This window comes from Kryptolebias marmoratus, linkage group LG3 (genome assembly GCF_001649575.2).
Source record: "Kryptolebias marmoratus isolate JLee-2015 linkage group LG3, ASM164957v2, whole genome shotgun sequence".
NCBI classification, from domain to species: Eukaryota; Metazoa; Chordata; class Actinopteri; order Cyprinodontiformes; family Rivulidae; genus Kryptolebias; species Kryptolebias marmoratus.
In genome coordinates, this window is record NC_051432.1 from 17,310,386 (window position 1) to 17,334,877 (window position 24,492).

Here is a 24,492-nt window from a genome sequence, read left to right on the forward strand (position 1 = left end):
CGGGTCCATCTGGCGGGCAACAGAAGGACTGCTCATGTGGAGGCGCGTAATGGTACTTTTTTTTTTTTTTAAGTTGTAACTCTCACCTTCATCTGTTATTCTAATATTTATCCCCTGAGCCATCTCATGACACACTTCTTTCCCCACCGTGTTCAGCCCGGATGAGAGGAAGTGTTAGCTTACATGGCAAAAAAAAAAAAAAGTGCTAACAGGAAGCTAGCTGCTAGCTGCTGCAGGGAACACTAACTTCTGCTAACTGGTGCTACATTTTCAAACTAGCTCTTAACGAGTGTTCACGCTGATAGTTCAAATATATATATTTAAATGTATTTAAGTGTATTTGCTCAGTTTTGAAGTATGTTTTATAAGCGCGTACGAGCGGCGGTGAAGCCCACCCGCGGAGCTCGGCAGCTCTCCCCGGACTGAGTGGAACTCAAGCCCCCGGCCGGCCGCCCGCCGAAGAATAGCGGTCGTTAAATATTCATCCTCGGTTCCCGGTGGCACACTTCTCCCCGCAGACCGAGCCCTGCTGCTGTCAGCTACAGCCACAGGAGCAGAAAAGCCGAGGAGCTGCTCCTCAAGGGGGGCGAATGGGAATAAGGAAAATGTAAACGGGGTTTTGATTTCTTTATTTGTTCTCTTTTTATTTTATTTTAAATTTTCATCATCCCCCTCCTTTTAATCTAAAAAGAGGATGGGGAAACTTGTCCATGGAGCAACAGTAACGTTAGGATTTCCAGAGGTAAGTTTTGGGGGAGGATGAAGGTACCCTCCCCTTTTTTAATTCACACACACACACACACACATACACATACACCCTAAACTTGGTCTGCACTTAGTGATATTGGATTGCGCTCTCCTGCAAAATAAATGCTCACCTTACTCGCCATTATGTATTAAAATGAGGGAAAACTAGTCAATATAAAGTGCTCAGAAGCTTCTTGCTGCAGCGGGCCTACTTTCTTACCTGATAAAGTTCCAACCTATCAACACTGCTGCAGGTGTTGAGCTGCTCCACTAGATAGCAGCAGATTGCTGTGTGTATGTGTGTGTGTTTGCGTGCATGTCGGTTTTTGTGTGTTAACTGACAAAGATGATCTCTTGCTTCCTTCCCCCCCCACACACCCCAAGGATCTGAATGCTTTTGATGAGCCTCATCAAGTGCACCTCTGTCGTAATTCTGCTTTATTCTCCCAGGCATGCATCCCAGTTTCTCTGTGTTGTTTCCTCTTTACAAATTCTATCAAAAGATGGAGGACCACCTGCCAACAGTGATTGCTTTGGGAAAGGAGAGACTGGCTGCAGCTCAGAGCTTTTCACATTTGATAGGGTCTTTTCATACTTCTTCAAAGGCCCATGTGCAGTAAGACACAAACTGTTGGAAAGGGGCGAGGGGTGTGGGGAGAAAAAAAAAATCTCAGTTTCTACATTCTCTTGTCTTTTTTTAGGGCATTTTTGTGAACCCATGTGCACACATGCATTTACATTCATTACACGTGCTCTTTGCTGGTTAGTAATGATCAGATAGACTTACATATCAAAAGATCTGGATCTGGCAACCCAACACCTGAACGCTGCTGTAGCAGGACAGTTCCGGCAATCTGACCCCCTTTCCTCTGGAAGAGGGATAATTTGGTTGATGGCACTAATAATCACAGCCCTGTTACCGATCCTTCTCTGGCTGTTGCTCTGTGAATATGTGTGTTTGTGAGAGTCATTCCTCTGTCACTGATACCCCAAAGGAATACATCACATCTTTAGCAAGTGGGTGTTACTACTGCCTCTGCTCCTTTCCCCGGTGCTACATGTGTGAAAATAGGTTATTGATGTCTACAACGCTCATTGCAAGGCTGTTTAAATGTATTTCTTATAAGGAAGGATGTATACAAGCTCATTAACATTCGCGCACCTGCCAGCATTTGTCACTCTGGAAAAAAAAAGAGCAGATTTCAGAACAGATGGCAGCCAGGTGTTTACACGCAAACTTCTCTCATGCACACAAAATAAATTTCAGGTTGTTAGTTATAGGATATTTGTTGGCATCGTACTGCCAGTCAGGCTTATCTTTATGTCTGTCTGTCGTTCTCGCCGTGTCTCTCTCCGGGCCTTTTGTATTATTTATGCCCCGCCCCATCAGCCGAGATCTCACGTTTCACCTGTGGAACCAGAGGAAGACTCCTTCTGCGGCGTGACACAAGGAACTGTCCACGCGCACATAGTTACACACATGCAAGCGCAGCTCATCTGCCCTTTTGTTCTTCATGCTGTCACACATTTACTCACACGCACACACACACACACACTAGGTATCACACACTCTGAGACGGGCAGTGTGAACAAGATGCCGTGTTGAGTGAGGGAAGGTGTTGTAGTGAGCAGCAGAGGACATAGTAGGTCAGAGGAAGAAGCTCATTGTGACATTAACACGGCTTAGAGTTCTGTTATTTTTCTCTTTTTTTTGAAACTTTTTCTTTTTACCTTGACCCTTAAAGAAAAGACTCAGGACACAGCGGTTTTGAAGATTGCAGAACCCAGCTGCGAACACATCACTTTTTCTTCAGTACTGTTTGTCACTGAAGTGGAGGTGACTGTGATGGAAAGCTGTCCTCGGAAATGAATTTGGCTTCACCGTCACAAGAAATTGACTTTGACTACAAACCTGCAGGAGAAAGACTGAACCACAGACGGGGTAGAGCTTGAGCTGGAGTAACTACTGCATATCTTTTGTGTGACTGTGTTGAATCGGATTTTTGCTGAAACCAAATACCACAGTGATCATACAGAAGGGAAATTAGTAAAGCCAACACAGTAATAATCTCTCTCCTAATATTTGCAGCTAGGTTATGTTTGAACATACAAAGCTACTTATATATTAGCAGATTGAGGTTTTTAGTGTTGCCAGCTCTGACTCATTCAACTTCTTGAAATTAAAGCTTGCAGTAGGACTAGGGTAGAGCTTTTTAAACTCATGAGACGGATTGCATATGCACTTCTTGGCACTCTTTAGAGATTGCTGGAAAGACATTTGAGAGTTTGAAGTAACATACACTCATCCAGAGACAGAGGTTGAAGACCTAACAGTAGGAACTCGGAACAGATTTTAAAGCTAGAAAGTGGGGTTTAAATAAGGATTGGATAGAAGCTGTATGTGAAATGTGTAAGACAGGAATAAGTAAAAACATTAGCACTAAAATGTACTTAATGATCTTGGTTTAAGCAGTTCTTATTATGCTTCCTGAGTGAGTTACTTATGTCAATGCTAGTGCAAAGGATTTCAGAGTTTGTTTAAAAATGTGTGTGTTGTAAAATATTATTGACATTAAGCTTTGTATATCTGACAGGAGCCTTCATGGGGACCAAATTTGAGCAGTGCAGAGCTGCTTGGACCAGATGGACTTCTCATTCTAATACTGAACCTTCCTATAGTGCCAGGGCAAAGTCATACAGGCATATCTAAAACAAAAACTTTTTTTAAAGGTTTGTTGCCATTTATATTTTTTACATTTTTTTATTGTTGGTTAAAACAGTTGATAAATTATTTGCATGGTTGACTTACAAACATGATGCAAGTTATTCTCTGTGTTTAAAGGTCAGCTGTGTTGCATCCTGTACGAAGAACATGGTGAGCTTCTAGCCACTTGTCAAAATGCCTGGCAAGAAAGACACTAAAAAGGACGCAAAGAAGGGTGGTAAACCAGAACCAGAAAAAAAGAAAGAAGAGGAGAAGAAAGGGAAGGATGACAAAAAGGGAGGAAAAGATGACAAGAAAGGTGGAAAGGATGACAAAAAAGGTGGGAAGGATGACAAGAAAGGTGGAAAGGATGACAAGAAAGGAGGGAAGAAGGGAAAGGAGGAGCCACCTAAGGGGAAAGATGATGGGAAAAAGGGAAAAGACAAAGGGAAAGGTAAGAAAGTGGAATCTGAGGAGGAAGAGGAGGAGCCCCTGAGTGATGAAGAAGAGGAGGAAGAGTTTAGTGAAGATGAGGATGAAGAGGAAGACTCGGAGGATGACAGGGGGAGGAGGCGAGGAGGCAAGGGGGGTAAAGGAAAGAAAGGCGGAAAGTCTAAACGTGGGGAAGATTCTGAGGAGGATGAGGAAGATGAAGATGAAGAAGATGAGGATGATGACGAAGATGGTCATGGTAAATCTAAAAAGAAATCTAAAGATGATCGACACCATAAAGGTGGCAAATCGGATGATGCAAAAAAGAAAAAGGGCAAAAGGAAGGAGGAAACTCCACAAACTCCAAAAAGGGAAATCCCCAAAAAAGGTCTGAAGAACATGTCCAGAATGTTCATGAAGTTTTCTGGCTTTAAAAGGCGAAGAAAAAGTGTAAAGAAGCTGAAAAGTACATCACGTTTGTTTCTTGGCTTGGGGAAAAGAAAGAGCCGGATTGCTAAGAAGAAACGCCGCAAATCTGTGATGAAAAATGCCTCTCGTTTCATGATGAGGTTTAAGTCCAGCCAAAAGAAAAAAAAGGAAAAGGAGGCCAAAGAAAAGGCAGCAGCGAATGACGGGAATAAACCAACGTACATGTTACTTCGTTTGGGAGGAGGAGCCTCAAAGAAAAAAGGGGGCTTCTTCAAAGGTTTATTTAAAAGAAAAGACAGCTCAGGACCTGCTGATGACTTTAAGAACAGTAGCATGTTATTGGGTAAGGTAGCAGCGGCAACTAATTGGCTGACCAAACGTTTTCTGTCCACCAAAATGCGAGAACATCATGGCTTGGGGGGTCGTAGATCCAACATGCGACAGTCCAGCTCTAGAAGGTTTCTCCATGGTTATCATAACAATGGCTATGAGTTTGACGAGGATGTTTATGGATATAACCACAACGGTTATGGAGAGTATGAAGATGGCTATGGTGGTTATGGAGTTGAGGGAGCATATGGAAGCCAGGGTCAATTTGGTTACTATGAGAATGGGACAGGAGGTGCAGACTATCAAGATCTGGGGTACTATGAGGAAGAAGGATTATATGATCCAAATCTAGAATATTATGAAGATGAGTTTTATGATCCCAATAACCCGTACGCCTCTGCCCAAGGGTACTATGATAACCATGAAGCTAATTATTTGGGGTACCAGCAACAACAAGCAATGTATGGTGATGAGGCTCTAGACTACTATGCACTAATGGGTGAAGGTCATATGTATGGAGGGGAGACCGATGGATTCCTCGACCCTCACAGTCAGGTTTATTATGATGAAAATGCTCAGGGACTTTACTATGGAGATGGTCAGATGGCTTACTCTGACATTGGACAATCAGGTTATTTTGAGACTCCTTATTCAGCAACCATGGGAATGCAAGGGGGGCTCCCACCAGACATTCAGATTGGCTATAGCGATGGTGGCATGCCCTATCAAGACTTAAGCTCTCAGCAAACAATTGGATTCCCACCTGGGAGCCAACAGGTCTTCGGGTTTGGAGGGCAAGGAGCAGATCAGATAGAGGGGCTAAATGGGGGCCAATATGCAGGTCTGGTGAATCTAAATGGGGATGATACTGGTGGAGTTCAGCAAGGGGACATTACATTCAGAGTTCCTAGACCTCAAGTGCGCCTTTTTGGGAAAGAGCGTCTAGATGTTCCTATGCCTCCTCCACCTACTTTACCACCTGATCCGGAGTTTGAAGACATGTCAGATATTCAGTATGAAGACCAGATTCCTCTGACACCATTTCCGCCTGGAGACATGATGTCGCTCCAGCAGCAAATGCTGATGTCTTCTCAACCAAGTCCAGTGATGTCACCTCAACAACAACTAATGTCTCCACAACATCAGATAATGTCACCACACCAGCAAATGATGTCATCGCCGCAACAAATGATGTTTCAACAAGAAAATAGTTTGCCCCCTCAGATGATGTCAGCACAGATGTCATCACAGCAGCAGTTTATGCCACAACAAATGATGTCCCCAGAGCAGCAGTTTATGCCTCAGCAAATGACGTTCCCAGAGCAGCAGTTTATGCCTCAGCAAATGATGGCCCCACAACAGCAGTTTATGCCTCAGCAAATAATGTCCCCACAGCAGCAGATGATGTCAGAACAATTGTTGTTTCAGCAACCACAGATGACTCCGCAAACAATTTCTCCACAGGTAATTCCAATTCAAGTGTATCATTGTTTTTCCAGAAGAGGGAATTGTATGATACATCTGACAACACAGTACCATTATGACTCAGCCAAGAAATATATAAATAATGAGGTAACTGTGGTAAAGTAAATAAATTATCAGTATATATAATAAACCAAAGATATTGTAACAGTTTAAAGGTTAAAATTCTACATTAGCTTGATGAGCTTTCACAAAGGATGTAGTGCGTGCTGAGCTTCGCCAGGGTGGACCACATAAGAAGGATGAACATGCACAAATTGCATTTAATTTTTTTCAACTGCATGCCAGATGTTACTACTAAGAGCAGTACGTACCTTTTAAGATGTCAGAGGAAAAGCCCTGACATTACTTTGACTGATGAGGATTAGGACAAAACAGGACATAACAGGAAAGTGGACAGTTGGTCAGAAGCTTTACCTTTACCATGAACCTTTCTCAAATAGAACATTTCAGTGATTGACTGCTTTGATTTACAACAATCTTGTGTGTATGATGTAATTGTTTATATGTATCTGATTCCCTCTGGGAAGACACATAGAGGTCTCATCTCAGAATACTGCATCCAAGTTGAAATTGTTTTCTCTAGTCCAGCACATTCAGACAATATTAAATAATCACTTTCTTGTTTCTTAATTTTTAAAAAGTTTGTTGTACCCCTTTTTTATGCTGCAGATTGCGACAGATCCAATGATGATGTCACAGCAACAAAATCCCAACCTCCCATCAATCCCAACACCAACCGCCATGATCATTAAGCAAGCAACTATGTCTCCCCTTCCTGCCCGTCGCATTCAACCCTCTCCGACTTTATCTCGCCGTTCTGTCATCATGCCCTCTCCACAAATGCAACGCCATTCCTCCGTAATGGCTTCGCCACAACCGCCTCCTATGTTGGCACAGAGGCGTAGTCCATCCCCACAACCATCCATGAGGAGTGGGTTTATTAATGGCCAAAGACCACCCTCTGTTATGTCTAGGCAGAGTTTACCACCTGTCTCCCCTATGGCGTCCCCACTTGTTCATCATAGAATGCAGCCTCAGAGGTCACTCTCTCCCCTGGCTCGAAGACCCTCACCCCCCCACTCTCCTCGTGCCTCGGTGGTTCGTCGTAGTCCTCCAGGCTCACCCAGAGCATCAATGAGGCAGCGTTCTCCACCTTCATCACCTCGCATTTCCACGAGAATGCGAAGTCCCCAGCCATCATCAGTTCCTGCTCGGAGTCTGTTTGGAGAGCAAAAGATGCGACAGTCTCCTTCTCCTCCCCTCTCTCCTGGTCATCAATCACCACCTCTTTCTCCAATGCTCAACAGAAGACCGTCCCCCTCCCCTTCTCCTTCTCGTCGAAGTTTATCCCCTGCAGGGCCTCGGCCTGCTCCGTCTTCTCCTACCCTTTCTCGACGCTCAACCCGGCTAATAAGAGACCCCACACCACTGGCCAGGCCAAGGATGGGAGGAAACGTTCCTTTAGGTACTGTCAGACCCTCCCCCATGGGTCTCAGGGGACGTCCAGTGCCCCCACCTACCCAGAATGTGCGCCCATTTCGTGCATCCTCTTTAAGAAGTAATAGATCTTCTGTTCTTACTATAGACTCTTCTCTCCACTCTTCCCCTTTCCACTCTCCTCGTATGGTTCACCGTGCCCCCCTTCAAAGAAGAGAGTCTGGACGACTTCCTTTTCGTCCCATAGCTAGAGGGCGTCCCCTTATGGCCCAGCAATCCATAAGAAGCATGCCTCCTGCCTCCCCACAGCTTAAGCACATGCCACACAGTGCCTCCCCACGCCTCTCTCCTCGACTGCATCGTCACTCGTATGCCCCAGGTTCACATGCTGATCCTTACATTGAGCAATCACATCAATTTGTTGCTCCCTCCAGTCCCTTGTTATCTCGTTCTTTACATTCCCACACCGTCCCACTGGATTCTTTCTCATCCCGCCTTGGACCAGAGGTACCCCAAATGGTAGGCATGGGTGAGATGGCTGCAGAATTTGTAGAACCTGATATTTCTTTACCCCCTGGTTCTCTGCAAAACCAAGCCTATTCTCTGTCAATGCAGAGACCGATGTCACCTTACCAGCACCCTATGCCCTCCTCTCCATTAGTACTTTCTGGAGCTCTGCAAAATCAGGCAGTAAGAGAAGCATCCTATGTGTCTCCACTTCAGAGGCCACAGTCTCCTTATGCCCAATCTGTACCCTCATCTCCAATGCTTTCTGGAGCTCTGCAAAATCAGATGGTGAGAGAAGCATCGTATGCATCTCCACTTCAGAGGCCACAGTCTCCTTATGCCCAATCTGTACCCTCATCTCCAATGCTTTCAGGAGCTCTGCAAAATCAGATGGTGAGAGAAGCATCCTATATGTCTCCACTTCAGAGACCGCAGTCTCCCTATGCCCAATCTGTACCCTCATCGCCCATGCTTTCTGGAGCCATGAGACATGGTCAGGCAGTAAGACGTATGACTTCTTATCAAACTCCTCAGTTGCATTCACCATATGGGCCAACTGTCATTACTCCATATGATTACATCTCAGAGCCTGGCCCAGCACCACTGCTCCAGGATGCTTTGCAAACACGAACTGATTTGCGGAATGTTTCTAATTTTAAATCCCCTATGATGCAACGTCGTAATGTCTATTCACCAACTGCGCCTCACCTCCACAGTGCTCTCCAGCAGAACCCTAACCTCCGCCAAGCATCTTATCAGACACCTGTGCAACTCAGGCGGTCCTTACAGGGGCATCAGCCAACCTCTTCACCAATGTTGGGAAGTGCCCTTCAAAATCCGCAATTGATGCAGGCATCGTACCGGCTGCCAGATGGAACTTTGATGTCACCTTATGCAGATCCACGTTCCTCCCCAATGCTTGGCCGTGCATTGCAAAATCAACAAATCCGCAGTGCCTCATATATCATGCCTGATGGATCTGTTATTAGGGTATGTATAAAAGGAGTATGTTAATTCAGTCTAGTGTGTTTGTTTACATAAAGGACAATTTCAGAATTACAGTTTTTCTCCCCTACATGACTCTTCACCCCTACCCAAACAGGACCCTCGTGCACTTCAGAAGCCGATGTCACCTAATCTCTCTGGAGCTCTTCAAAACCAGTATCTCAAGTCTGCTTCATACACACTTCCTGATGGCACCATTGTGGATCCCAGACAGCAGGTAACACATGACTTATAGTCAATTACTTTAAATTTAATGTCTCACCTTGTGCAGTTCTTTGTTCAGTAACATTTGTATTTATCTCATAGTTAAAACTAATTAATATGTTTTTTGTTTAGCATCCTATTTCCCCAAACCTTGCCAGGGCCCTAAACAACCCCGCTCTGCGTCAAGCCTCTTACTCCCTTCCCGATGGTACCGTTGTGATTGACCCCAAGGCTGAAAAGACCCCGAACCTTAGAGCAGCACTTCAGAATCCTTACTTAAAGAGTGCCTCTTACACTCTACCAGATGGCACTATCATAATTGATCCAAGGAAATCTGCCTCTCCAAACCTGTCCAGTGCCCTCCAAAACTCCTCACTGATGAACGCCTCCTTCACGCTGCCAGATGGGGTTCGGAACCCCAATACGCCTGTGTCACCGAACCTGGCTAAGGTTAACTATGGATCCAGATTTTATTGTGTTTTTCTAATGTTTTTTTTAAAAAATTTTTTCATTCTGCCTCTTAGTTTAGGTAGGACTGGTTTGCTCAAGCACAACTATAAAAATTTTAAATGTCTTTACAGAATTATGTAGTTTTGCTACAGTTGCTAATCTAATCTGTTGCTTTATTATTCTTTAGACTAAGTTGCACTTGTGTATTGTCTTAGACTCACTGTAACTAAAACCAGCTGTTCTTGTAGGCTCTCAGCAACCCGGCCTTGAAAGCGGCTTCATATACCCTTCCTGATGGAACTCTTATTGTGGACCCAAGGAAACCAAAGAGCCCAAACCTGGTAGCTGCCTTGCAAAATCCATATCTAAAGGGTGTGTCCTACACTCTGCCAGATGGAACCATCATTATTGACCCACGGAAACCAGTTGGTCCTGACCTGTCCAAAGTACGTGTCTGTTTAATTGTTTTTAACTTTGTCACAATACATCTTGGGATTTTTACTAAACTCTCCAGTCAAATACAACAGTGTGCTTAAATATATAGTATTTATTTGTATAGTTTAGTGATTAATTGCATTTATAGTTTTGAATAAACAAGTTATTTTTGTTCTGCCACCTGCAGGCTCTATTGAATCAGAACCTTCGTACTGCATCATACCAGCTCCCTGACGGTACTTTGGTTATCCCTGGCCAGAAGCCAATAAGTCCAAACCTGGCAGCAGCTCTTAGGCAAAACCAGGGACTTCGTTCTGCAGGTCTCTATCATCTCTCGGAAAACTCAGTACTGTCAGGTGCACCCAGACCCACCAGTCCCAACGTTCTCTCTGCACTGCAGAAAGACGAACTACGTGGTATGGCTTACAGGTAGAAAACCACACTTAATAATGAACATTAGAGACTTGTGAGATGACCAGATAGGCTTTCTAAGATGGTTCATTCCTTGAAAATCAAGTATTAAACTAGGCAATGACTTTTTATATATATATAGACTGAAATTAAAGATCTGTAGATGTAGAAAACAAAACAAGAAACAATGTAATAGTCTCCAAAAACCCTACAATCTGCATAATTTTTGACAAGTTATTTTTAATTTAATACACAAGAAAACAATTTTATTAGTAAATAATGGTCCAATTACAAACTTTATGTCATTTTTTACACGGCTGTCTCATGAAATGTGTATTATTTAAATGAAAGTTTGGTTCCTGAACTCTTCAAAAGTGACAAAACACCATTTACAAATGCAAATAGGTTTTCACTGTCATATTTTACCAGTGTAGTAGAATCCTTTGTTACGATTTCTTTACAGAAGAGAACTTTTCTTTGTTCCACAGGCTGCCAGATGGCTCTCTTCTTACACGCCGGTTTCACAACCCAAAGTTGTCTGATGCCATCCACAATCAGCATCTTCGTTATGCCTCCTACACCGTGCCAACAGGACTCCAGGGGGAGGACAATCGCTATGCCGTAATACCTCCGTATGGGCCACGATCTGGCCACTGGGCCAGGAATGCCCAAGGTGGAGGTGAAGGTGGGGAGGATGTTTGGTCTGCTGAGAGGATTTTGCCACATGGGACACTTCAGAATTTGTCAAAGTGGTCTATGTATAGAGAAGATGGGATGTTAGAAGGATATTCACCAACTCCTCAAGTTATTGATGGACAGCTTCATGTCCTGGACTGGACTCCTGGCAGAGATAGAGTACCAGGTCAAAGCTGGTATGACAAGGTACTGTCAAGTTTATGAATTCATGTGGATAATGACTGAATTAGCCTCTTTTTGGTAAGATTTTATAAATCTTTGCGAAACTGTGACAGTTGGCAAATATTATCTAAGAATGACAAAGAGTGTGAAATATAAATTATTCCTTCAATACTTAAAAAAGAAAGAAATTTTCATGTATGGTTCACAAACAAGGTTATCCTAATTTACACATATTGCAATTTAAATCAGTTCTGCAGCTAGTGTTGACGTTTTTTCCATGAATCTGTTGGCCTGATGTAGAGCTAATTGTACGTGTTTCCAGATCTTCTCGATTATAAGCATGCCCACGACAGGCCACAGGGTTCAACGCTGGGCGGACGGAATGGAAGACATGACACAACTCCCGTAAGCACCAACTTTTAATCATTTTGTAACTCAACTTTGTTCTTTTCAAGGCACAGACTTTTAGTTTTATCCAGCCTTAAGAGAGGCCAAGGGATTTTCAAAGACAGATGCTGATCTTTACAAATCAGGACAGTTAATATCTAGTATATAAAGCCAATTTGTTGTGTTTATATGGTCACTAATTTTTTCCCATAACAGTTTTTTTATTCATACACATTACAGTCTACTAAATTATTTAAAAAAAATGATAGCCAATAGGAAGAACAGCAGAGGGCTCAAAACATTTTAGGCACCCCCAGGTGTTTCTTTTAATGCAAGCCGTACCATTTTCCTTGGTAAATATGACATTGTTCTTTCAAAAGTTAATATAATATTTTAGTCAACCTACTGCTCTGCTGTTTCATTGTTTTTCCTTAAACAATGACAATAAAGACTTCGACTCTTGAATCTTGAATCTTTGGGGTTAATTGTTGCTGTTCCTTAAAAAAAGTACCCCCGTAATGACAGGCACCTTTGTTGCAGGAAATGCTGTTTGATTGACACAAAGATGTATTCATACATGTAACAACTCTATGCTGGTCACAAACGTGCCTGCTTGTTAATCATCTTGGTATGTTCCGGCCTAGTCAATGCCAGTTGTTTAGAAAATGGCAGCAATCGGTTTATTTAATCAGCCGACTGATCAGCTGCTTTACCTCTAATTATTACTTTACTGTGTTCACAACAGTTTTTGTAGTACTTTATCAAAATGTGGCACCTGTGTACATCTGTTCAGAACTGCAATCCCTTCACAGTTAATGTAAAACCCTTAATCATATTCTGTATTTGCACCATTTCAGCAGCAGTTTTTAAGAATTCAAAAAGACCCTGATTGTCTTTAAAAATTTAATGAACACTGGATTTCAAAGTGAGTGTGCCAATATGTGCTCAGTGGATTTATTTAATTTCCTCTGTTTAATTTCAGTGAGCTGAATGAGACCACAGTTCTGATGAACCTGAAGAAACGCTTTGATCACGAACTTGTATATGTATGCTGAGTGTCTAATATGCAAATTAAGTATCTAATATAATCAAATGTCACAGACGCTGACAGCTCTGTGAATTCATTTACGTTCCCTGTTCCTCCTCACTCTTTGCTTCCTTCCTCTCAGACGTACATCGGCAGCATCCTTGTGTCTGTGAACCCCTACAAGTTGCTCAACATTTACGGCACAGACATGGTGCTTCAGTATGAAGGCCACGGTTTACGCGACAATCCTCCGTAAGACCCCGCAGTGCGTGTGTCCGTGTGTGTGCATGCGTTCGCCAAACCTGTTAACGTCTGAAGCTCTTACCCTGAACAATCTGTTCGTCAGCAAAGTGGATATTTTAAAATATTTTAAGCCATTTCTAAAAGCATTTTCTCACACTGCTGGTTTTATGTCAACATATGTAATTTTAATGATCTAGTTGTGTGCATTCCCTTGAAGGAAGGTCAGACGCAGAATAAGTAGAAACAAAACAGAGTGCATTTTAGTCCAAGGTGAAACAAGAACAGTCTTATTGTTTAACATCTATATTTAATTTTCGAGAGTACGCATATTTTGTGCAATTGTACTCTTGTTGTACGCACGTCTACAACATTGTGAGTTGTGCTCTTAGATGCAGTATCATGGGAAGCAGAGGTGTAAATGCCAGCGCTCTGTGTTAGTGAAAGGCTACTGTTACACCGGAGTTGGGCTGTTGCCAGGGAAGAGTTTGGTCATTCATTTACCCCCAGTGTTCTTAGGAAACAGACATACAGAGTATGCACACGCGAGTGGCCTGTGAGCATGTTTTAATCAGAATGATTTATTGTGTTACAGTCATCTCTTTGCCATTGCTAATCTCTCATATACAACCATGATGGATGCCAAAAAGGACCAGTGTATTGTCATCAGGTATGACATACTCTTACAGTTGATACTTCTAATCTGTAATAATGCTGTTCATTTCAATAGATGGTACTTGGACAGGAAAAAGAGTCAACATTTTAAAACTGGAAGATGGGGTTTGAATAATTGCAGACTTTTTTTCTAATACTACCCATGTTTTAGAAAGTCCTCTTCACAGAATGGACATATCATTAAATATTAGCAGTGACTTAAGTATGATGAAAGGAATTTCAACAATATGTCAAAAGAACATGTTGTAATATTGTCATCTCTCATAATATTGATGGGAAATGTTGAAGTGACAGTCCAGATCTTTTGAAGAGGGATTATTCTGTGAACAACTAATATCTTACATGGTGTCGATAGCTCATCGAATGACCTCAGTTTGGAAAAATAGAGTTTAATTCTGATTGAATTGACGAGTTAACTATGAGTCCAAGCAAGGCCAGGAACAACTTAGATTGCCATCTTGAAGTAACTCCAATCTCAAGATTTAGCAGTTCACGGAAACGCCGTTTTATAAACTTTTACGTCATATATTAGGAAAAAATTAAGAGCTGTAAAATGTATGTTTCTCTTTTTTTGTAATTCCAGTGGAGAAAGTGGGTCTGGGAAGACTGAAGCCACTAAACTGATCCTGCGTTACCTGACAGCCATACATCACAAACGCAATGTCACACAGCAGGTAGGTACTCAGTGACTGCACACAGAACTACATATAAATTTAATTTTATATTGTGACAGTTTTTTTCTTCTTCTTCCCACCTCTGCCACGTATCTACCATCGTCTTTCAGATACAGGTAAAGTGTTGTGCTGTCATGAGAACCAGCGTTGCTGCTGGTTGTAGCCGTGGTAACATATCTGTGTGTGTTGATTGGTTAGATCCTCGAAGCCACGCCCCTGCTGGAGTCTTTCGGAAATGCCAAAACAGTGCGCAATGACAACTCTTCACGCTTTGGCAAATATACGCAGATCTACATGGAGGAGTGAGTAGTAACAACTTCTACTCATGGTTTTGGAGTAAAGAAACCAAAAGCAGCAATGAAAAATAAAATACATTCATATCTGTTTTCATATAGCTTTAATAATAATAATAAAGAATAATAATTTATTTGTATAGCCCTTTACAATAACCAATAGGTTAACCAAAGTGCTTTACAGTGGGTAAAATAAAATAAAACAAGGAATAAAACAGGATAAAAAACGAAGATAGTAGAATAAAGGAAAAAAAAAAAAAAAGCTTCAAGATATATACAGTAAAAATATATCAAGGTTTGTCAGTAGGTTTAAAGAGATGAAGATAGACAAAATGTTGCTAATAAATGAAGTTTCTCTAGAAACATTACTTAATGTTGAACTGTATTGTAATTAGTTCTAGGTAAAGGCCTCAAAGGAATGCAAATCCATCCTGTGGTTCACAAGATATTTTGCTAACAGAATTAATTCTGAAATTTTAAACAGAGATCCTGCAAAACATGTAGTGATTGTACTGTGTTTTATGGATGACTCTCAGCTACTGTGAGCTACCGTTTTAGCTCAATATCTGTAAAATTGACTGAGTTATCTGCATTTTTGGGTTGGCTGAGGTTGATTAGCTTTGGTTGAGTCCAAAAGTTATTCTGTTTTAGAAGTACCTTCGGTGATTATTTCCTGAAGGTGTCACTGAAATTTGGAGTTATTTGTAAAAAATTGAAACAAAGATTTTAAGCAATCTGTTAGCGCTCAGATTATGTGTTGGGGATCAGTGTCATGCTATCAGGGTGACTGTAGCTTGGAAAACAGCAGAGTCAGATTCCTGGTTATCGGAAAATATGCTAATGTGTCCCAGTAACACAGTTAGACCAGCGAACAATCTTCTGTTAGAACACTGACCTAGCAGATCTGAACACATTACACATGCATGACCTGTTACTTAACTCATTGTGTGTGTGTTTGTTTGTGTGTTGTTTACCAGGGGTGTAATCAGTGGTGCCATAACGTCTCAATACCTGTTGGAGAAGTCCCGCATTGTCTTTCAGGTGAAAACCACAAGAACACACACATGAACACACACACACACCCAGCAGGTCGGCTGGAGTCTTCTTACGTCTGACTCACAGTGAGAAAGAAGACACTGCAGAAACACCAAGCAATTTGAAATGTCCTGATCTAATTCTGCCTGCTCGGCCAATTCAGTTGCTTTCCATCAAGTGTCTCCTTCCTTCATGTCTGTCAGAATTGGTTAATTTATCTTATTTGTCAGCGGCTTTGAATCTGTTTCAGCAAATTCACAACGGCTGCTCCAAATTCCTCAAGAGTTGTTTTTCATGTTTACCTGCATGTCAGTAAGTGTCCGTGTGAGTGACTCGCTCACGCGTTTGTGTCTGTGTGTGTGTTTTCATCCACAGGCCAAATCAGAGAGAAACTACCATATTTTCTATGAGATGTTGGCAGGTCTGCCGCCTAATGAGAAGCGCCCACTGTATCTGCAGGAGGCTGAGACCTACTACTATCTAAATCAGGTGCAGTCACACAACACGTCACTCAGGAAGATTTAGATTTTAAGGTCTCCTCCAGGCAAGAGTAAATACTCTGGTTTCAGTGATAATGTTTTTTTTTTGTTTTTTTTACAAATGGTTCTGTTTTCCACAGATAATGTTATAATCAAAAAATCTTCTAATAGCATCTAAGCTTCCTTTTTCTTATCAAGAAATCATGAGCCCGTGAACTTGAAGTGACACATTTTTTATTTCCACACAATGTCTCCTGCCTCTCCTAGTGTCACATTACACTTTCCCAAAAGTCTACAGCTAGAAGAGGACTCGCTTCTAAATTAGCTGTAAAGTCACACAGCTTAGTTGACCTCACAGATCTGTACAATGAAGGTAGATCATTCAGTTTGAATAATAGCTAACAAAAGGTCCGTGGAGACTGGTTTGTATCCTGATGCATTGCCGGTTCTAATAGCTCATAATAAATAGATTTGTGTTCTTTCGACACTTGTGTTGTGCCTGTTTACTCGCTGCGGTCTGGTTGAACAAATATGCCAAAGAAAAAACTGCAACTCCGGTGGGGTTGTCACTGAATCTGGTTCATGTTTGTGTACTTCTCAAGACAAAGAGTAATGGCTTCATGTGTTCTCTGATGACTGATTTAGATTTTTTCAAATAAGTCAATAAAATGATTAAAAACGTTCCCGTCAGAAGTTGACGGACTTTGCAGCCAGTGCCTGTACTTCAGAACAGTTGCTGCAGCCTTGTTTCTTGTACCCCATGAGACCCATTGGGTTTTATAACGAGTTCACACCCTCAGGTTACTGTTTGAAGTCATGAACGTATTGTGTTTGTGTGTTTGTGCGGCACTTTTCCATGATGGGAAGTTAAAGGCCTAGCTTTCTTCTTCACCCACCACCGTCACATATGTTGTTTTTGATTACAGCGCATGTGTGTGTGTGTGTGTGTGCATTAAGGGAGGGAACTGCTCCATTGAGGGGAAGGATGATGGGGAGGACTTCAGGCGTTTGCTGAGTGCCATGGACATCCTGTGTTTTACCCCAGAGGAGCAAACCGGTATCTACAGACTCCTGTCTTCTGTCCTTCACATGGGGAACGTCTACTTCCAGCCGCATCAGGTCTCCCCGTCTGTCACCGTCTCGCTCAAATAAAGCCGCTACATAAATCTGTCCCGTTTCACACCTGAATGATGATGTTGAAAGGCGCACAGTAACGAGTGTGTGTGTGTGTGTGTGCCCCGCAGGCTGAGGGCCAGGAGGTCGCATCGGTGGTGAGTGCTCACGAACTCAGGGTTGTAGCTGAGCTGCTGCAGGTCTCACCTGAAAGCCTGCAAAAGTCTGTCACTTACAAAATGACAGTGAGTTGACCCCCCCTGTTGCTTTCATTAATATAACCATTTAAGATTATTATTATGGGATGTTATGGGAATAAATGTGTGTTGTTAGGTATCTGATGTGTCTGACGCCCCCTCCCACAGGATGCAGTGATGGAGAAGATCTACACTCCGCTGACTGTGGAGAGCGCTTTGGATGCCAGGTGAGTGACTGAAGAAAAGGCTCAGTAAAGTGTCTCTTAGCATCTATTTCCTTTTGGAATAACTTGCAACAGATGCCTGTCTGACTGTCTTGTTTGAGGCCTTTTTATGTTCCCGGTCTCTTTTTAACCCCTCTGAAAAAACCATAGCAGGAAACTACAGAGGGAGAGCGAGGAGTCTTTGATATTCTTTTCCAATCTTTGGCAGAGGCATGTGAGGACAAGGGACGTCAGGGCTTGGAGGGAGATTTTTCAGATGTCTTCTGTTTCCATAGGAACCGGCTTTTCTGTTTCCATAGAAACCTTATTGTGTGTTTCTCATAGAGATGCTGTTGCCAAGATCCTGTATTCGCTGCTGTTTAGTTGGCTGACAGAGCGCATCAACGGACGCGTCTACCCTCGCAGCGAAGCCCTCTCCATCTCAGTGTTGGACATATATGGATTTGAGGTCACGCTAAAAAGAAATCTCTTCTGATTATGTTGCTGCAGCAGTGTGTCTGAGCTGACTGTTGTTAACTAACATATCCCACTGTCTTCTCTCTCTCTCTCTTTTTTTTTACCCTTCAGGAGCTACAAGTGAACAGTTTCGAGCAGCTGTGCATCAACTATGCGAACGAAACTTTGCAGTTCTACTTTAACAGGGTGATCTTCCAGGAGGAGCAGGTCAGGGCCATGAATTTAGACTGTCATACTCATAAATAACTTTACATACACTATGAGTCAGTTGTTGGAAAACACACACTTCTCTAAAAGCAGACGTTTGGTGGAAATTGGGTCATTTAATAGGAGACTAATCCTAATAGTAAATCTATAACCAAAGGGTTCAAAACAAGAGGAGGTGTTGCAGTGGCTCAGTCAAAGCCCAGACCTCAATCTGACTGAGATCCTAAAATTAATCATTAATCACTGCAGATCTCCAGAAACTGAAGCAACACTGTAAATACGAGCTCACCAAGATTCCTTCACAACCATATAAGAGACTTCTTCGAGCATAAAGAAGATCATTACTTCAAATTTTTGGCTTCAAATCGGTGTTTCTACAAGCTTTTGATTCATGAGTTGTACCTAAGCACCGTTTATGCATTTTAGTAAAGAACGGGTAACTTTTCCATGTTGATACATGAAAGCTTTGCACTGTGAGAGACAGCACTTCCTTTTTCACTCGACTGTTTTCACAGTTCATGTTAGCAGAAAACATGGCTGCTGAATTTCTGCTGTGAGTCCTGAATTTCAGACACCAATCGTTCTGCTGTAGAAAAGTAACTTGAGGAGTTTTAAAACATGTTAACGTGAAGCTAAAAAGATAACTTCATTCTCATGCAGACCTTGTAATAATTAGGATTATTAGGTCTTTCAGAAATCAAAGCATGACTGGAAACACCAGATCGTTGTTAATAGTTTTATTAACCCCGTGAACTTTGCAGTTATGTGCTAAATTGTGTCCTGTAGGAGGAGTACATGCGGGAGCAAATCGAGTGGCAGCCGCAACTCTTCAACAACAACCAGGCGTGTCTGGACCTCATTGCAGCAAAGCCTCATGGGATACTGCGGATCCTGGATGATCAGTGCAGTTTCCCCCAGGTACGCCTTCAGCTGTTTCACAAAACTCCTGGGTTTAAACACAGATAATGTAGACACAACCAAACTGAGTCTAAGGAGATTGAAACATGAAGCATGAAGGAAAAACTAAATAAATCATCACCCTGTTTAAAAGCTCTCTATAATTCCTCAATAATCCACCCCCCCTAATGAGCTTGTGGAGAGCTTATGTGCTTTAAATGAAGTTAGATTTGAGAAAACAAAGCTTTTGTGACTTTACATATTTAGCTTTGCTGTGCAGAGTGAGCAGCTTCCATGAATAGCTGTTTGTTGGAGTTCATGCCTTGTTTTTTTTCTCTTTTGTTTCAGTTTTTTATGGAAGAAACTGAGTTATAAAAAGAACGTCTCACTATTGAATTTTCATGATCCAAGGGACTGTATGCTCAGATCAATAAAAAAACTATGATACACGCTGACTTAATTGTCTCTACCTGCTGCTATCATCATTCCCAGGCCTCCTAATAGAAGGGAGATGACTGAACTCATATTGAGATAAATGTATTATGAAGTCTCCAGAGCTCAGTGTGAAATGAGAACCACGTTACACGAGGGACCGACTGAGGCAGCGTGCATACGCTAACAGACAACAGGATTTTGCGCTGTTGAGATTTGGTTTCCATGGGGCGCCATCTATTAACCGTCTCTAATTATCGCTAGGCAACAGACCACACCTTCTTACAGAAGTGCCACTATCACCATGGAAACAACCCGCTGTATGCCAGGCCAAAGATGCCGCTGCCGGAGTTCACCCTGAAACACTACGCAGGGAAGGTTACCTACCAGGTACTCTTCCATCATGTCTCTGCTTGTTGCTTTTCTCCTCTTTTCTCCTCCTTTAGCATTAAGCTAACTCAAGTTAGCCGCCACAGCTAACTGACCTAAACAAACACATAAATGGCTATAATAGCTAGTTTTACAGATATTGAGTTTGATTTGGTAGTCGCTGAGAGTAATCCTCAACACATATTCTGTGTGCTAACAGATTGCATAAAATCTTTGTTTAAAAATTTGTCATTAACTACAGTATTTGGATTCATCTCTGTCTGTTAGCAAAACAGCTCATGAGCTACTGAGTGGATTTTAATGAAACGTTCAGGAAACCATCATTGGATGTTCGTCTACAACTGATTAACTTTGGAAGACAATCCAGTTCAAGATGGTTGCCACAGCTAATCGATCTTAGCGAACACAAAAATGGCTATAACTCAGACAATTTCTCAGATATTGAGCTAAAATTTGGTGTGGAAGTAGCTGAGAGTCATCCACAAAACATTGTTATTTAACATTTTAGCATTAATTCTGTTAGCAAAATATTTAATGAACCACAGGACAGATTTTAATGAAAGCTATCATTAGATGTATATCTGCTGTTGAATAATTTTTGAAGCAAAATTAGCCAAAACAAAAATGTTTATAACTCAGTCAGTTTTACAGATGTTGAGAAAACTTTGATGTGTGAGAGTCACCACACACGCTCCGAGCGTGACATCTTGTGATATCGCATGAGATCACGCGTAATGTTGTAATGTTATTTTCAGAGTTTGACTAAAACGGCTCTAACGCTGTCATCTCTCAACATGAGTTGATTTTAGTCTAAAACGAGTGATATGCATTCCTCAAGGAGTACTACGCCTTTAATCCTTGTGTGAGTTCAAGTTCTTTCATTTGATAAATGCTCAAGACTAAAACTGTAGTACTCATGTTTGTACATTGTTTAACTCTGATGTTATGTGTTTTGTTTGTATGGAGTTCTCTTATTTTCCAACACCTTGTGTTGCAGGTCTACAAATTCTTGGATAAGAACTTTGACATGGTTCGTCAGGACGTTTTAGACCTCTTCATTCAGAGCAAGAACAAAGTGAGAAATGCACATATTGTCTTCATCTTACACCTTACTTCCTGTTGTTTTTAGGGGTTTATATAAAGTAGTTTTTAAAATGCAAAAATACTTAAACAATGTGTAATTTGGGTTTCTCCTGTCCACATCATCCACATGTTTACTGTAAGGATGCTTTGGGCTAACTCTGTTGTTTTGGAGTTAACTTTTTGTCCTCTGTGTTTACTTTGTGCATCTCTGTCATTATTTCCTGTGCGCAGATGGTCTCGAGCCTTTTCTTGAAGTACTCCGAGTCTTTGTCACAGCAGCGTTCTAATTTTCAGCGCAGCAGCGTGGCTCGGCGTCATCAGGCCAGCACGGTCAGCGCAAAGTTTCAGAGCAGTCTGCAGGAGCTGCTGGACAAGATGGAAAGGTTTCTGCAAAGCATTCATTTGACTTTTTGAAGCTAGAAATCCATAAGCTGGGGGGGGGGAAGCCCTAATATCGGCTCAGTATGCTTTGTCACCTAAATGCCAATTTAATCTGAGGCAGCTCTTGTCATTGATGAAGCAAAGTAATGAGTCAAACTGAATATTTAATATTAATTGTGATGAGAAACTGCAAGATACCAGGGTTGTTCACAGTGTGGGGAACAAAAAATGAGGGAATGAAGAAGCATTTCTTTCATAGTCCTAATCGATAACATATTATCTGCCCAGGCTTTGTTCCTAAATGGAATAGTTCTGAACAATTTGTTTTGCCTTGCTGTGCCGTTAGATTAAATGGATTATTTCAGACAATCTGATAATCCTCAATCATGTCTTCAATACCTCTAACAGGTAAAATACTGAGATCTTAGGAGATGATTCACTCTTCCACTGATCATTTTTAGATCCTGGTAATGAACTATTAAATACTCCGCTGCTCTCTCCTGAAACAGTTGATTGACTGTAGCTCTGTTCAGGCTGACTTCCTGAAGCCTTTCAGAGAAGACCTACATTCATTAATTTATCATTGCATCAATTCTTATCTGTCTGTGACAGGTGTAATCCTTATTTTGTGCGATGCATCAAGCCAAACCATCTTAAGGTATATCTGCAAGTCGGGTGATGTGTGCAGGTTTGCAGTGGTTTGATATTATTTACAATGATTGACATGTAATAACTCGTGCATGTGTGTGTGTGTGTGTGTGTGCAGGAGCCAGCAGTGTTTGACATGGAGCTGGTCAACACTCAGCTGCACTACTCTGGTATTATGGAGACCATTCACATCAGGAGGAAGGGCTACCCAATCAGAATGCACTTTCACAGCTTCTTATCAAGGTTGGTTCCTGACTTCTCCTGACACTGAGTGTGTTTAAAGTCAACTCAAGTTAGTTTTATTTATAGAGCACCGGTGCCTAAATTGGGCCAGGGCTCTCTGGAGCACATACATTTGTCATAATGGGATGCCTATCTTGCATATCTTAAATAGTGCATGCATTTAAACACTTTTTTTTTTTTTTTTTTTTTTTAAAGATTAAAGGCATGTAAACCTGCCGTTATTAATAACTGTGCAAAACCAACGCTCAGACTTGACCACAGCTCTGACGGTAGTTATTTTCAAGCCTCATGGAAGCTGTAAATAAAAAGAAGAAGACCATATTTTCCCAGCAGGTTCTAAAAAAATATGAGAACACATTCTCACCTCAACACAACTCCTTCTTTTGTGTTGGAGGCTTTCGCCGTCAGCTCGGCAACTACAGTCATTTATAATTCTGTCATTTGTGACAGAAAGATGGACAAGTGACAAGTGGTGCTGCACAAAGAGGTATTGCAGAGAAATTTGGTACTATACCAAAATGCAAATTGCTGTTCTCTGTCTGACACAAGGTTTGGACTTGTTTTGTCACTTAAATGTAGTTTTTTTTCTTTTATACCTGCTATATTCAGCACGTTAGTGACTCAGTGCTCTAAATAACATATAAAGCTAGCTGATGCTCATGGCTAACTGAGATAAATGTAGATAAAACACTGGTTTAAGGTCATAAACAAATGGGGCAAAGGTGGATGATAATGTTTTTTGCTTGTATGTGAGTGTTTGAGAGTCTGTCTATTAGCAAAATATCTCATGAACCACTGGATAGATTTTAATAAAACCTTCAGGGAGTAATCATTGGATCTACAGCTACATTTGATTAACTTTTTGGAATCAACTCAAGTTATTTAGCATTTGAAGCAGATAATAAAACCATATTAGAGAACAAACAACATCAGAAACGTTTGGAGAAGTAAGGATAATGTGTGGGATCTCTGGTCTCTCTCTCATTTTCCTGTAGCTAAGAAATGTTGCAAAAATTTCCATTCGTTGTTAGGATTTAGAGCTGCATGTTCGTTTATTTGTAATTTTTAGTGAGTTTTGAGGTTATTGAGGAAGTGGTGAAAATTATTGAAAGCTATACAAATTTAAACAGGAGGTTGCCACTCCTGTTCTTTACACGATACAAGTAAATCTAAGTTTAACATATTTATTCCAAGCACATTACATTTTCAGAATATTATTCCCATCTTTTGTGGCAATAACACTGTTGATACAGATACACCAGAGAGGGAACTGATGGGATGACTGATCGGTGTGCAGACCAGGGGGATGTGTCACCTTGTTTTATTTATAGTATGTCAAATGAGGTCTGATTTTATAGTCTGCGCACACACAAGCAGAACACACACTGTAACCTTGAAACCGGAGAGCCTCAATAAGTCCCAGGTCCCAAGTTAACTCCCCCAATAGTACATTCAAAACCAATAAATGTTGAGTATAGTCCCAATGCCCAACAGTTAAAAAAAAAAGTACTCACAAAGACAAAAGTTATTACAAGGAAGGAATATAAAAAAAATGCTGTAAGAAAAGATACATTTCAGTTGAGATTTACAGGTAATGAGGAAGATAATCTGATCTGGAGACGTAGACTTGTTTCAGAGCTGCTAATGAGGAAACAGGGTCGGTTTAGATTACCTGTCTAAACATACTCGTCTGCTGGCCTAAAAATGCAACTTGGAGCAACAAATCTGACAGATAACTTTGTGCTAGTCAATTCAAACGCTCGTACGTAATCATCAAGACAGTATAATTAATTCTGTGCTGAAAAGGTCACCAATATAGAGATGTCTGAGCAGCTACAAGTTCTAAGATAATTACAGTACACATTATCTCAGCCTCCATCTCAGCTTCCCCTCATGAGGGATGTTTCTGTTGCCCTCGCCACTTTGTCAAAATTGCTGTAATCACTGTCTTTCTTAGGAGATAATACATTTCCCGCA

At 41.5% G+C, this 24,492-nt stretch overlaps 1 protein-coding gene across 1 annotated transcript in view; it reads left to right on the forward strand.

The window, feature by feature from the left end:
• The first annotated feature begins 241 nt into the window (after positions 1 to 241).
• myo15ab (myosin XVAb) overlaps positions 242 to 24,492 on the forward strand; it is a 55,797-nt gene continuing 31,546 nt past the window's right edge. The window contains exons 1-29 of the mRNA XM_025003691.2: positions 242 to 742; positions 3,342 to 3,477; positions 3,590 to 6,106; positions 6,797 to 9,061; positions 9,174 to 9,293; positions 9,413 to 9,730; positions 9,979 to 10,176; positions 10,353 to 10,594; positions 11,065 to 11,458; positions 11,757 to 11,839; positions 12,804 to 12,867; positions 12,991 to 13,100; positions 13,684 to 13,758; positions 14,347 to 14,437; positions 14,548 to 14,553; positions 14,636 to 14,739; positions 15,708 to 15,771; positions 16,141 to 16,254; positions 17,202 to 17,363; positions 17,489 to 17,602; positions 17,723 to 17,781; positions 18,103 to 18,226; positions 18,346 to 18,441; positions 19,228 to 19,359; positions 20,035 to 20,160; positions 21,158 to 21,235; positions 21,475 to 21,626; positions 22,237 to 22,282; positions 22,391 to 22,515. Coding sequence (XP_024859459.2) covers positions 3,647 to 6,106; positions 6,797 to 9,061; positions 9,174 to 9,293; positions 9,413 to 9,730; positions 9,979 to 10,176; positions 10,353 to 10,594; positions 11,065 to 11,458; positions 11,757 to 11,839; positions 12,804 to 12,867; positions 12,991 to 13,100; positions 13,684 to 13,758; positions 14,347 to 14,437; positions 14,548 to 14,553; positions 14,636 to 14,739; positions 15,708 to 15,771; positions 16,141 to 16,254; positions 17,202 to 17,363; positions 17,489 to 17,602; positions 17,723 to 17,781; positions 18,103 to 18,226; positions 18,346 to 18,441; positions 19,228 to 19,359; positions 20,035 to 20,160; positions 21,158 to 21,235; positions 21,475 to 21,626; positions 22,237 to 22,282; positions 22,391 to 22,515 — 7,922 coding nt within the window. The 5' untranslated portion in view covers positions 242 to 742; positions 3,342 to 3,477; positions 3,590 to 3,646. The remainder of the gene's footprint in view (positions 743 to 3,341; positions 3,478 to 3,589; positions 6,107 to 6,796; positions 9,062 to 9,173; positions 9,294 to 9,412; positions 9,731 to 9,978; positions 10,177 to 10,352; positions 10,595 to 11,064; positions 11,459 to 11,756; positions 11,840 to 12,803; positions 12,868 to 12,990; positions 13,101 to 13,683; positions 13,759 to 14,346; positions 14,438 to 14,547; positions 14,554 to 14,635; positions 14,740 to 15,707; positions 15,772 to 16,140; positions 16,255 to 17,201; positions 17,364 to 17,488; positions 17,603 to 17,722; positions 17,782 to 18,102; positions 18,227 to 18,345; positions 18,442 to 19,227; positions 19,360 to 20,034; positions 20,161 to 21,157; positions 21,236 to 21,474; positions 21,627 to 22,236; positions 22,283 to 22,390; positions 22,516 to 24,492) is intronic.